Below are 13,869 nucleotides of genomic sequence, written 5' to 3' on the forward strand. Positions count from 1 at the left end.
AGTTACAATAATTGTTGCAATCTTTATTGTACCTTTATCGTGGACCATTAACAAAGCTATATTTTACTCCCCCTTAATAATTAACAGAAAGAGGAAGACCTAAGTAATAGTTTCAAGTATTATTTAAAGTTCTATCTTTCAATATTATATTCATCTCTTTGAGTTGTTCATTCATTATCTTAATAAGTAACTTTCTTTTAGAGTGGCTATTTTATCAATTGCTCTCCATTTTTTAACATCTCTAATGGAATCTCTTCACAATTATTAGACACTGATAATAGTTTTAATACTAAATTTTCTTTCTAACTCTTCTCCTTTTATGAGGAAATTATTTTTATCCTGTACATTATCTAATTTTGCATCAAAGCAAAATCTTCTTGACTTGCTCCAGCATAGGCTTTAAGCCACACTAGCAGCCTCTCTTGATATACCATTGACCACTTTCTCCAAACAAATAACTGTGCATACATATACTCTTTCCCTCTCTCTCTCTCTCTCTCTCTCTCTCTCTCTCTCGCTCACAAGCATTGGAGCCAACATGCTTTGGGTTGGTCAACTAGCCTTAACTCAACTTGTTGGCATCTCTCTTCACTCTAACTTTTAAATCTTAGTGGTGACATCCCTCTATGTTTTTGAAAACAACATGTTTGTTCTAAAGTTGTTTTTTTTTTCCTGATTTTACCTAAATATAGCAAAATCTGGCTCTATTCTATTTTAATTACTAAGAAGATTTGTCGGAACAATTTAAGCTATTAAGCAAAATACAACCTTATAAATTTGGATTAGTATGTCATTTATATCAAAGATAATCTCTAAGATATTTTCTTGCAAAGGACTTTGGAAATAATATATTTCTCAGCAATTATGGTACCACCATCCCTAAAATCTTTCATGGGAAATTCTGGGTGGAATATATTTTCTATTGGCTGAGCGTAATTGGATTATCAAGAGAGATATGAGTTTGAAGAAGGTTAAAATTAAAGCCACTACTGATATTTAGGCCCTGTTTGGGGGAGCTTATGGAGGGCCAAAAAGTACTTTCTGGCCCTCCAAAAGTACTTTTAGATAAAAAATAGTGTTTAGTAAAATTTTCGAAAAGCTGTTTCAACTTTTGCGGGAAGCTGAAAGTAGCCTTTGGGGAGAAGCACCAATTTGGAGCTTTCCGAAAATGTAGTTTTCAACTTTATTGGGAAGCTATTTTTTGGACCAAAATATCCTCATTTAAATCTCACTTTTTTCCCCCAAAACCCTCATCCCGCCTCTTCCTCTCTCACCCATCCTCTCCCTCTCCCTCTCTATCTTCTTCTTCCTCTCTCACCCATTCTTCTCCCTCTCCCTCTGTTCCTTCTTCCTCTTCTTTTTTTTTCTTTTTTTTTTATTTTGGGAGCTCGTGGCTACCCACGATGGCAACCACCATGCCGGCCACCACCCATGGCCGGCGACCCCTTTATATTTCAATGAAATAAAATAATAAATAAATAAATAAATAAAATAAATAAAAAAGAAAATAATGAGTGAGTGGCAAATAATTTGATTTAAATAAATAAATAAAAATATTAGTAATTATTTAACCAATTTTATCACCTAGCTAGAAAATTTGTTAGAGAGATAAATGATCATTAGAAGGATGAAAAATTAATTTACACTAATAATTATAATATTTTATATATTTATTATTGTATTATACTATAAATATTATATTATATTATATTATATCATAATACATTGATATGTTATGTTAAATAATTTAATATTATATTAAATTATTATTCTATAATACATAATATTATAGTACAATATTATAATAATATTATATTATATTACATTAATATTATAATATATCATATATTTATATATTAATACATATTATATTTTATTATGCTCTGTTCTATAATACTGGTAATGTCCTTTATGGTCATTTTGTCACACAAAACTACTTTCTCAATTTATTTACCAAACACATGTTAAAGTGCCACAGTACTTTAGAAATATAGTTACCAAATAGCAAACAATTTTTTATAAACGCAGACAGCTCTACTTTCAACAGCTCTACTACTAACAGCTCCCCCAAACAAGACCTTAGTATATGATAAGGCAAATTTATTGAATTAGGTTGAAAAATATGGCATAAAGTTAAGGTCAATAAATTGACCCCATAGAGGTCATAGGGCTGCTATTGTCATAACCCTTCTCTTTTTTAAATAAAGTCATCCTCTTGGTTTCCACTATTAAGATGACAAATATGTTGTATTAAGAAAGAGCAAAATAATCATCAATCTATTTAAATAATCAAAAATCTTTAATCAAATGACATGCTCATAAATTTTCTTCTCATGCATGACATTCATTTTATCATCCTCTGATTTACTTTTTCCCAAAATTTCTCTCATTCTGATAGCAACACATGGTGGACCAAGTATTTGTGCGATTCACAGAGTTGGCACAACCAAGGGTGTCAGATTTTAGTGGGAAGACTTTTCTATTCAAAAAATGCTATGATACTCAAATCTATGATTAAAGATTTTTTTTCTATAGTGTTGGTTGATCATATGGTAAGAGATTGGTACGTAACTTGACATCTGAACTCTCCATGCAAACCAAACTAATACCATGAGCTGCATCATAATACCCTTTTCCCACCAAAAGTTGATGAACAATTCTTAATAATAGGTTGGGACCATATAGCATTTCTTTAAATTGCACTAGGAAGACTTCCATCCCCATCTTCATCATTACTTCTTCATTTCAATTCTAAATGCCTTGCATGCGAGACAAGTAAAGGCAAGTACTAGTAAAAGAAAAAGCTGTAGAAAGCCAAAAAAATAAAAATATAAGAGTGGGAGGTGTCACAATCTTGAACTATATTAAAAAAAAATAGCAAAAAAATATTATTTAAATTTTCTATCTCTGTGTAAATATCTAAGATCTATCTAATGTATAACCGAAGCAGGACCAAGCACATGCTTGCACGGATCCTTATATACTCTCTATTTAAATCTTGGCATTCTTGCTAAGCTAAGAATCCGAATCTAATCAAATCCAATAACAAACACTACGAACAAATTATTATCAACCTCAATAGGCCCGTCTTACAGTATCTCCCAGTCTACATATATCATGAGTTAGGTTTATTCTGATACTATCAATAACAACCCAAAAGATATTATTTGAATTTCTTAATCCTATACAAGCACAGCACCTAAGATCTATCCAGTGCATAGCTCATATAAGGCTAAACATATACCCGTATGGATGCCTAAAAAAATTCATAAATTATATAAATAATAAAATATATTTGTGGTTAACATGATAAATCAAATTCACTGAAGGCTTCTCATACAATGTTTGGATCTCCTCCAATTCTGGGTTGGATGATAGAGGGCAGGTTTTCGAATTAAAACCTTTGATAAACTAGCACAACCATGGTGATGGGATGAGATATTAAATACAGTAGGTCTCATTAAATTATAATTACCATGTCAATCATGGAGGGTTATGATTGAAACTTGAAAGACATGTCCTTCCCACTGCAGAGAGTAGTCCACATCCTCTCAGATGCATTGAATGTTTTGAACCGCTGGATGATTGGACCATCGATCTGCTAGATGTCACTATGAACAACGACTTCTCCTGAGAGTCCAAGCCAAAAGGTTTGATTGATTGGAAGCCTGGGAAAGCTATCGCCCGCAAAGCTGTTTCAAATCCAAGAGCTGACGCAGCCATCCAAAGTCGGGAGGTCGGCAGGACCCCACAATACGAGTGGAGCCTGGACGGTGCCGCTGGTCGGCTCAGACCACCTCCACCTATTCCTTCTTTATGCTTTTCCAATGGCTCACAAGCTTGCTCGGTGGATTGTGTCTTTTTTTTTAAAGATTTTTCCTCATTTCTCTTGTCGAGTCATCAGCCATGAAAATCTCGTGGTTGGTGGAGTTTGCAATTTGGAGATTTGAGTATTTGGAGAGATCTACTTGTGTTTGTTTTCTTACATGAAGGGTAGGTATGCGTGCCACCTACTTGTTGTTTTTGAGAAACATGTCAAGCTATCATCTATCATCTACTCTTGGTAGCACCATTTTCTCCATATATTTTTCCTAGAGATATTATTAATCTCTAATCTGCCGGAGGTGTCGAGCTTTGGCGATCAACATCTGCTTTTCCTTCGAACCTTTAATGAACTAGCAAGATACCCTGATATTTGATTTTCGTTGTTGATTTGTTTAAAAATTGAGATTGGCCTTGGTGGATGACTTCTTGTGGCAAGTGGCAACCATGTTTTGGTTGATCCTACCTTTAAAATTCTAGCTTACATATGTACATTTGGTATGACCATGAAAGAATAAAAGCAGTCGCTTTGAATGATAGGTGAGCAATGACCTCTTGTGATAGGTAAGCAATGACCAAATCTCAAGTTTGAGAGGCGTTTTTGATATTTGTAGCATTAAAGTATGTAGAAAATCAAATGCAAGGGTGCAGGCCAAGTAATGTCATGGTGCATTGGATTTAGGTGAAATCACATACAAGTGAAAAGCTTTTAATTTAGCATCAGGTTCTGAGCATAAAGCTTGGTGATCCAATTCAAACTCAGCGTTTACAATTGCAAGGCGAAAACGACACAAAAAAAGTTAGATCATGGTTGATTTTTTTTTTTCCCTTTTGAATTACTTATTTTATTAAGGAATGGGAGGTGGTTGCGTACATTGAACGCTTAACTAAGAACCTTTAAAAAGATCCAGCAAGTTGTGCTCTTCATTGATTCTTTTCTTCGCAAGCCTCCCTCCGTTCAATGCCACATCTCTGGGCTCCATACTACGTTAGCAGGCATCAGCATACCCTGAAACTTCCAAGGCATCTCATATCAATCTTGACTGGAGAGGAGAAAGTTAAATTAAGATAACTGCATGCTATTTCTACTACTAAGCTTAAAATGTTCTCTTGGCCCGAAAAATCCAACCCAAAACTAGCTTTAGTGCTAAAACCTAGATTCAGTTATGGTCTATCAGTTGGCAAATTTGCAACATTTTGGGTCTATTCAGGACAGGTTTTGGCCGGATATAAATTGAGGTGCTCGACTTAGGTTTTCAACTTGACCGGTCAAGTTCGATTTAATTGGATCCAATTGTTCGAGAACCATGCCAGCCCAATTGAAGGTTACATGACATATACTATGCTTAAGCTTTAAGGCATCAAAACTGCTCGAGAGGCAAAAGTTGATGTTCATCTATTAACTCTTCAGCTAATAATACTTTATGACAGTAAAACTTGAGCTATATAAATGGTTTAGGCCATGCTACGTCCTGAACCTCTTATCTAAGTCCAGCTTGAACTCAGGACTTGGACCCAGCATTGACAAGTTGAAACCGGACCCAGAACATCCTAGGTCTATGCCAAGTCCGCTCCTTTCAGATGTGGGCCGGATATAACTTAAGAGTTTGGTGGTAGAGTTTAATGTCAAGATTTATGATAGATCTCCATTTCAAATAAAACATTTTAAGACCATGTTTGGGTCAGGTAGCATTAGTCCACTACTGTTTGAAATTAGAAAATTGATCAGATGGTTGGTACCTCTCTCCTAAAAGCTTGCCCTTGAGGAAGGTCCAAAGGTGGTAACATGTTTTTACTATATTGCCTAAGAAAATGAAAAAAATAGAGATTGCTTGGCTCTCAGAAGGTCACTAATAAGGCTTTTAAACAAGGGTCCTATCAGGGCAGACAAAGTTCCAGATCCATGCTCGTTAAGGATTCAATTCTAATCTTTCTACCAGATTCTTCCCATCTAAATATTGTATTCTACCTCACACTTATTCAGTTTAGATTAAATCTACACTCTAAGAAAGACACTATTGTCCATTCATGATACAATTTTGAAGTACATTAGGTAAGATAATAAATTTAATAGTTGTAAACCTTAGAGTTATATGGTCAGGTTGGATCAAAATTGCATCCAGTGTACACATTTACTAAATCTGGATCCAAGTGTTTTATGAGTCTTCCTTAGAATCCGAGACGTTGCGAAAGAAGGTGAATCATTTTTTCACGTGAAAGATACAACCCGTATCCCCTAGTCAGAAAACAGAATGCAAAACTGATGAATTGCAAAGAACAATATCTCCATCTCTAACAACAATGGCTTAGTGCAACTGGAATGTTTTACTGGTCAGCAAAGGCGGTTCTTATCATACCGAGGAAGCTTGGTCTTTGCACAATTGGTTTTAGTTACTTTATATTATGTACATCCTTTCTTCTTCTTTTTATTTTTTTTTGTTTTTCTTTTGTATTTGATGTCAATGGATTGGCGCTAACAAGCAGATATTTTTCTAGAGGGTTATTGATGTTGGCCGGCAACATAATATATAGATAAGCTAACTGAGGACAAATATGTAAGATGCGAAAAGCAAGGAGAGTTGGGAATTATCAACATCGGGGTACTTCAATGAGGGTGCAATACGAGGACTTCCAAGTAGGTCATCCAGTACTACTCTCATCAAAACCTACTAAACTGCGGAGTTCTAATAGGATCCAATGCGTTAGTGCTGGTATGATTGTACATTCAATGAGCTCTATGAGGTAAGTAGCCATGACTCCGATCCCCATAGTGCTTTGTGTTGGCGTTCCCATCCTTTAGATTGGCCGGCTCTCAGCATTTTGTAGGGGAATTTTGAAGGTGCCACACGCTGTTGTGATATGAAAACACGGGCTATAACGAAGGGGCAGGCAACTTTCTTTTATCTAAGTATAGTTTTTTGAGGTCCTGGAATAAACTGGGTTTGGCCATTGAGTTCATTAAGGAGATGGTTGAGTTCACTCAAAATTGAGAACAAGTCACTCAAACGCTGTGTCGGGGAATGTTCATGACACATTGGATATGGGGAGAAGTGGGAGAAATATAGTGTTTTTATTATTGGATCAAGGTGTTCGGTTCAATACCCACAAAAAAAAAAAAAGAAAATTTATCTGGAAAAGTGTTTTAGACATCTACTCTTAAGATCAGTCAAATAGATCTGAGATCACATCAGATTTCCTCGCACTTTCCCTCTATCGTGCTCTTGTAGCCTTACATCAACCATCTCGAGCTTACGATTGGGTTATCTTATTTACTTCCGTATTCCCATTCCACCATATTCTCTGAAAACAATCGAGGAGATCTCGACGTGGTACCTGAAAGGCTTTCCAACAAGAGGGCAGATTTGACCTGTGAGTGTATGATTGGTTTCTCTCCCTATTCTCTTCCTACAAATGGCAGGGGTTGAGAAAGAGTAAAGTAGAAAAGGGAGATGAAGGAGAAGGAAAAGAATGATTCGAAAGAGACATTTGGTCGACTTCTCGATGAGTGGACGGGAACATTAAAATTAGAACTGAAAGTACGTCAAATATAGATAAAATACCAGTATTAGCTATATCTTTCTCTCTTTAACAAATTTATATGCAGATATGAAAGTTGGATAAAAATACAAAACATACCTATATTTACTGTACAAATATAGGTACAAATTAAATATTAAAAATATAGATATAAATATAAATTAAATAGTTAAATCTTACAACTATCAAATAAAAGGTATATTTTTCTATCTGCACCCCACTTTTTTCATAGATAAGATATTAATCAGATATTCAAATTTATATTCATATCTAAATAGATTCTTTTATTCCACCTTCACCGTATTGAGGATATAAGTCGTATAAGTGGGTCCCTTTTTGCGCACATCGCAGCTTCGAAATGGACGATTGTGGTATGTGTACGCCGCCCACACACCTGAACCCATGGTTACCTCTCTGTGTTAGCAAGATTTAGCGCTTTAAATGGGCCAGGCCAGCCCACCTTCTTACCCAGGCTCCATTCCAAGAGTTTTGGGCATTGGGCTGCAGCATGTATAGGATATACTCAATGTGTATGAACCTGCCCAATAAATGTATTAAAATGATACTTTGAGACAGATGTAATGATAAGCAAATTGCTTCCGCACCAAGAACCGAAAGCTGTGCAAGTTGCAAGAGATGTGAATCCATCTGCCCAACAGATCTTTTGAGTGTCCATGTTTACTTATGGCATGAACCAATTCGTAGCATAGGTCTATCTTATTGATACATTACTAAAAACTCCATTTGAATCATTTGATTCCTCTTTACCAACAAAAGCCCGTACTCAATAAAATTTATTATTTCAACTATAAGTCCAAGCACGACAATTGACAATGCCGCAACCGAGACCGACAAAAGCAGCACTGCCGGAGACATAAGAAGGAAAAGCATGCTGTTGATCACTGATTTTCACAAGAATGAAGTTAAGGAGAGACCTTGCTGAACCACAGAATAATAGCATGCAGATGGCAATAATCTCATAACATATCAATCAACATGCAACCTGCTAGAAACAACTTAGTAGGGTAGGTTGGCTCACGAAGAAGCACAAATAACAACTCAGAACGGAGGATGATCACGTAAAAGGAGGACCTTACATATCCTGGAGCATGAGAATGTGCGGGGAGCTAGCACAAGCTATACCTGCTACCTTGCAACATAATACTGCCACAATCACAACAAACCAGCATAGCATCACTTCGGTTCATCTTGCCCTTACATGTCCTGGGGCACCTCCTCTTCTTCCTCGTCCTCATAGTCACCTTCCTCATCAGCAGTAGCATCTTGATACTGCTGATACTCCGACACAAGGTCGTTCATGTTGCTCTCAGCCTCGGTGAATTCCATCTCATCCATACCCTCCCCTGTATACCAGTGCAAGAAGGCCTTCCTCCTGAACATGGCTGTGAACTGCTCGCTTACCCTCCTGAACATCTCTTGGATTGAGGTTGAGTTACCGATGAAGGTGGAGGCCATAGAGAGACCCCTTGGTGGAATGTCGCAAACACTGGACTTGACGTTATTGGGGATCCACTCCACAAAGTAGGAAGAATTCTTGTTCTGGACATTGATCATCTGCTCATCAACTTCTTTGGTGCTCATTTTTCCACGGAACATGGCAGATGCAGTGAGGTAGCGGCCGTGCCGAGGATCAGCAGCGCACATCATGTTCTTGGCATCCCACATCTGCTGGGTCAGCTCAGGGACTGTCAGGGCCCGGTATTGCTGTGACCCACGAGAGGTCAAGGGGGCAAAGCCAACCATAAAGAAGTGGAGGCGGGGGAAGGGAATCAGGTTCACAGCCAGCTTCCGGAGGTCAGAGTTCAATTGCCCGGGGAACCGAAGGCAGCATGTGACCCCACTCATGGTCGCAGAGATGAGGTGGTTCAAGTCTCCAACTGATGAGAGTGAACAAAATTTATGCACATGTATGTCAGGGAAAGCAACACTATACCAGATGCCAGTGATCTATACAAATCTACATGAAGCAGAATCGTACATCTTCAAAGAAATGAAAGTGGATTTCAGAACTAATATCAATCATCAAGCAGAGAACATATTAAAAGACATGCTTCGGATACGAAACACATTTCTAATTTTGAAAAAGAATGAACTAGAAGGCATGTGCTGAAGTGGAATAAAAGGCATGTGTTTAAGTGGAATAAAACGAGAACAATGAATATCCAGTGAGAGGAGGATACTAAAGTTTGTAAATCTTATAATAACTTGAAATATAACAAAATCTTATAGAAACAAAAAGAACTTGTGCTGGCAAAGCAAATGGCCTTAAACAACTGCTAAATTATGGAGTGCATGCATAACTTTAATCTGGCAAAGCAAACAGATCAACTCAGATCTCTTTAATCTAGAAACCATTTTTTTTACACCTATTGTGCAGCAATGTGCCCCCTATCGTAGTATAAATGTCGCGATAGAATTCATATTCAAATGAATCTGATACTTAGAAGACAATGATGTTCCTCAAATAGGCAGCATAGCTTAAAGACATTCTGGGACAGATAATATATAATTATATGTTATTGGGTAGCACTGAAGATCATAACTTATTCAACTTGCAGTCAATTAGGCTATATGAGCTTTGCTTGCGGCATCTCTAACTATTCGGTTAGTGTCTTTCACTTAATGAATCACGCGTTTTTCAAAGCACTACTCTTCTTGAGTGCAGGTTCGGTGATTCATACTATGTCGGATGAGCAAGATATGCGAAAGATTGAGGAGCTTGCCTCCTCGTTTCCTTTGACCTATGCGGATATCCTGAGCCAAGCACAAGCAGTAGTCTCAAAGAGTAATGCAGTTGGATCAAGAAGGCCGAAAGCCCGGCAGTAAAGCTCACGTTGTCGACACCTCTTGTCCGTCAGTGAGTGATTTCTCGTATGTGTAAAGATGGGTAATAATTTTTGTTTTCTAGCAAAATATTACAGATCAGTCTTCTGATACTGTAATGAGCAATTATATTGGCATCTCAGAAGTTTTTCTTTTGTACCAGGAATTCAGTTTCCACACCCCTGTATCTAATTATCCGCTCTCATTGACCTACACACTAGTCAGGCCTGGGGACAGAAAAAAATCAGTATTGCACAAAATTATAGTGTAATTATGATCAAGTTCCTATTAAAACACAAAGCAATTCAACCAAACGCAAGCCAAAAATTCCAAAAGACTGATCAACTAAGGTTTAGGGGAGCATTGTCATTATCAGGTTGGATTGGGTTATAGGGTTGGTCAGGTTGGGCCAGATTTTGCACTTTAACCTACCTGCAACCTTAAAAATTAATAAATCTTGTTTTAATACTGAAATGACCTTACTAAAATCAATAGAACTAAAATCTTATTTGCCTTGAGATACCATTACTAAAGAATCAATAGAACTAAAATTTACCCAGCAGTAAATCTGACTGACTTCCAGACTTTCATAAACTTTGATCGATGCCTCTAAAAATGAACAAGCCAGATTGTTAAAGAATAAAAAGATAACATAACTGAATCTGGCAGAATCAACTAGAGAAATTCATAAATAATGACCCTATCAGACAGAACCTGCATGAGTTATCCAAATCCAAGCATAGGATATCCTTATAGCATAAAAACATACCAAGCGGAAAACATGGGTTTTTCCAAGCAGAACAAAGCACACATTATTAACTTACAGCTAGGAGTGGTCAGCTTCAGAGTGCGGAAGCAGATATCATAGAGAGCCTCATTGTCTAGGACCATGCATTCATCTGCATTCTCCACCAACTGGTGGACAGAAAGGGTAGCATTATAGGGTTCAACCACTGTGTCAGAAACCTTCGGAGATGGGAAAACAGAGAACGTGAGCATCATCCGATCAGGGTACTCCTCCCTGATCTTTGATATCAGAAGTGTTCCCATTCCAGATCCAGTTCCTCCTCCAAGTGAGTGACAAACTTGAAACCCTGCAATGAAATGTCATATAATTAAGAAGATACAGAATCTAGATTTAAACAACAGAAGTGCAAAACAGACAAGATCATTGCAAGAAAAGTAAAATGTGTGATATGAGTTCTACAAACAAAAGCCACTGCTTTTCTTTTTGTAAATTTTAGCTATCAAGGAAAAGAAAACCCAACAATTCTCAGGAACAAGGAAGGCCTAAAAGATCATCAAGCAATTACTAAACCACTATTACTACTCATAAATCAAACCTAAGAATTGAATAAAACTGTAGTCCTAGTGATATAATTCAAATAAATAACAGACCCTAAGAAAACTCCTACATAAGATCCGGTTGAACTGAAAACATAAAAAAGACCCACAGTGAAATCAACTAAAGAACCATCATGAATCACTAATCAAATACTCCCATGAAACATGAAAAATATTAAAAATAAAAAGCTTCATATTTAACATAATGATGCAGATAAAATCAAAAATTTACCAGAAATTTAAATCCTGGTACAACATTATGGAGCTTAGATCAGGGTATGTTTCGGCAATCCAAGATCCGTGTTATAAACTGATAAATAAGAACAAGAAATATTGTGGTCCTAAACTGACAAAGATCTTATAAAACGTCCACTCAGGACAAACTGATCTGAAGAAGAAATCAAAACGAAGTAAAAGAAAAATTCTCTCATTACTGTATAGACTGGATCAAAAGATCATACTGAAAACTGCCAGCAAAGAAGCACTGATATACCTTGGAGGCAGTCGCAGTTCTCAGCCTCCTTTCTCACCACATCAAGAACCGAGTCAATGAGCTCGGCACCCTCAGTGTAGTGCCCCTTGGCCCAGTTATTTCCAGCGCCGGACTGGCCGAAGACGAAGTTATCCGGGCGGAAAATCTGGCCGTACGGGCCCGTGCGGACGCTATCCATGGTGCCGGGCTCCAGATCCATGAGCACCGCCCTGGGGACGAACCTCCCGCAGGAGGCCTCGTTGTAGTAGACATTGACGCGCTCAAGTTGGAGATCGGAGTTCCCTGTGTACCTCCCCGTGGGATCGATCCCGTGCTCATCGCACACCACTTCCCAGAACTTGGAACCGATCTGGTTTCCGCACTGGCCGCCCTGGACGTGAAGGATTTCTCTCATTTTGACCTGAAATCGAAGCCAAGAAAAGAAAATTAGACCCAGAACAGCGCCGATTTTACAAGAAAATCAAAAGAAACTAAAAGAAACCCAGATCTACAGCCAACTATAGATCAAAGCGAGAAATGAGTACACCGACTGAACTAAATCTCCCCAAAAATCGTTTCAAAATTAGAAGAGAACTCAGATCTACAGCTCCCTACGGATCAGATGGAGGATTGGAGCACAATAAAGGAAATATTTTGTAGGGAAAACCTCTGCCGACTATTTGGCAGATCAATCAAGAAATTAAAACACTGATCAAAGTGAACTTTACTAAAATGTCTTCAAAACTTTAAAGAAAACTAAAATGTACAGCTTGTCACAGATCAGATCGAAGACAGCAGTACAATGAGGCAAAATTTTCACACGAAAACCGTTGCCGACAATTCTGCAGACCAAATCAGAGAATCAAAACGCTGATCAGCGAGAATTTCTCCAGAATCAGTTCAAAATTAAGAAAAAAATTAAAATATATAGCTTGCCAAAGATCAGGTCAAGGGCTGCGGCACAACGAAGAAAAGTTTTCAGAGAAAAAATATCTGCCGACTATTTTACAGATCAAATCAAGAAATCAGAACACTGATCAGAATGTATTCCCCCAAAGTCACTATAAAACTCAAAATAAACTAAAATCCATAACTTCCTAAAGATGAGATCGAGAACTGCAGCACAATGAGGAAGAATTTTGAGAGAAAAACCTCTGTCAGCTATTACACAGACAAAATAAGAGAATCAAGGCACTGATCCAACGCGAAATTTTCCCAAATCAATGAAAATTGGAAGAAAAATCAAGTACATAGCTTCCTAAAGATCAAATCGAAAAGTACACTAACATAAGCGTAAACTCTCTCAACAAACAAAGAGAAATTCTATGCGGATTATAAAATCTTCAGCTGATCAACATTGAGATCAAAGACTGTGTGGAAATTAACTGCAAAACAGGAGATTTACCGACGAGAATGGGAGACTATGGCGGAGAGAAGCGAGATCTGGAGGCTCCGGAGAGGATCGACCGCGAGACGAAGGGCCCGATGGAAGAAGAGCAATGGGGAAGAAAAAAGGCCCGGGAGGATTTTATAAGTGGTGGAGCGGGGATGGGAAGGGGATCGGACGGCTGGATCTTTTTCCCTCCTTTTCTAATCGGGATTTACGATCCGTCGGATTTAGATATCGGACGGTTGTCGGTGACGGTTTCTCAGAACGAGAGCCGTTGCTTTGGGTTTGAAAAATTAGAATACTTTATGACGAAACTGCCCCTCGTTGGAAATCAAAATGACTAAACTACCCTCGTCGGTTTGACGGTAAATTTCAGGCGGTTATTCTTTGCACAGTTTAGTGGTTGTCTGAAGCAGTTGCATTTATGATCAAACGGCCTGGAATAATGCTGAACAAGCAT

General features: G+C 37.7%; 1 protein-coding gene across 1 annotated transcript; it reads right to left on the reverse strand.

Annotated features, from left to right (window-relative positions):
- Positions 1–8,234: 8,234 nt before the first annotated feature.
- On the reverse strand, positions 8,235–13,560 carry LOC120107115 (tubulin beta-1 chain). The gene is made up of 4 exons (XM_039120282.1): positions 13,425–13,560; positions 12,041–12,440; positions 11,028–11,297; positions 8,235–9,257 (listed from the first exon to the last, which is right to left on the reverse strand). Exons 2-4 carry the CDS (start codon positions 12,432–12,434, stop codon positions 8,575–8,577), a joined length of 1,347 nt encoding a protein of 448 aa, XP_038976210.1. The 5' UTR covers positions 12,435–12,440; positions 13,425–13,560; the 3' UTR covers positions 8,235–8,574.
- Between the last annotated feature and the right edge of the window lie 309 nt (positions 13,561–13,869).

Source organism: Phoenix dactylifera, unplaced genomic scaffold, assembly GCF_009389715.1.
Source record: "Phoenix dactylifera cultivar Barhee BC4 unplaced genomic scaffold, palm_55x_up_171113_PBpolish2nd_filt_p 000769F, whole genome shotgun sequence".
In the NCBI taxonomy this organism is placed as follows: Eukaryota; Viridiplantae; Streptophyta; class Magnoliopsida; order Arecales; family Arecaceae; genus Phoenix; species Phoenix dactylifera.

Bases quoted from the DNA above. Each gene is read 5' to 3' on its own strand.
- LOC120107115 (XM_039120282.1), bottom strand. From the start codon at position 12,434: ATGAGAGAAATCCTTCACGTCCAGGGCGGCCAGTGCGGAAACCAGATC. The intron at 11,298-12,040 runs GTATATCAGTGC...ATTTCATTGCAG, and splicing joins GAACTGCGACTGCCTCCAAG to GGTTTCAAGTTTGTCACTCA. The intron at 9,258-11,027 runs GTAAGTTAATAA...CACTCTCATCAG, and splicing joins GAAGCTGACCACTCCTAGCT to TTGGAGACTTGAACCACCTC.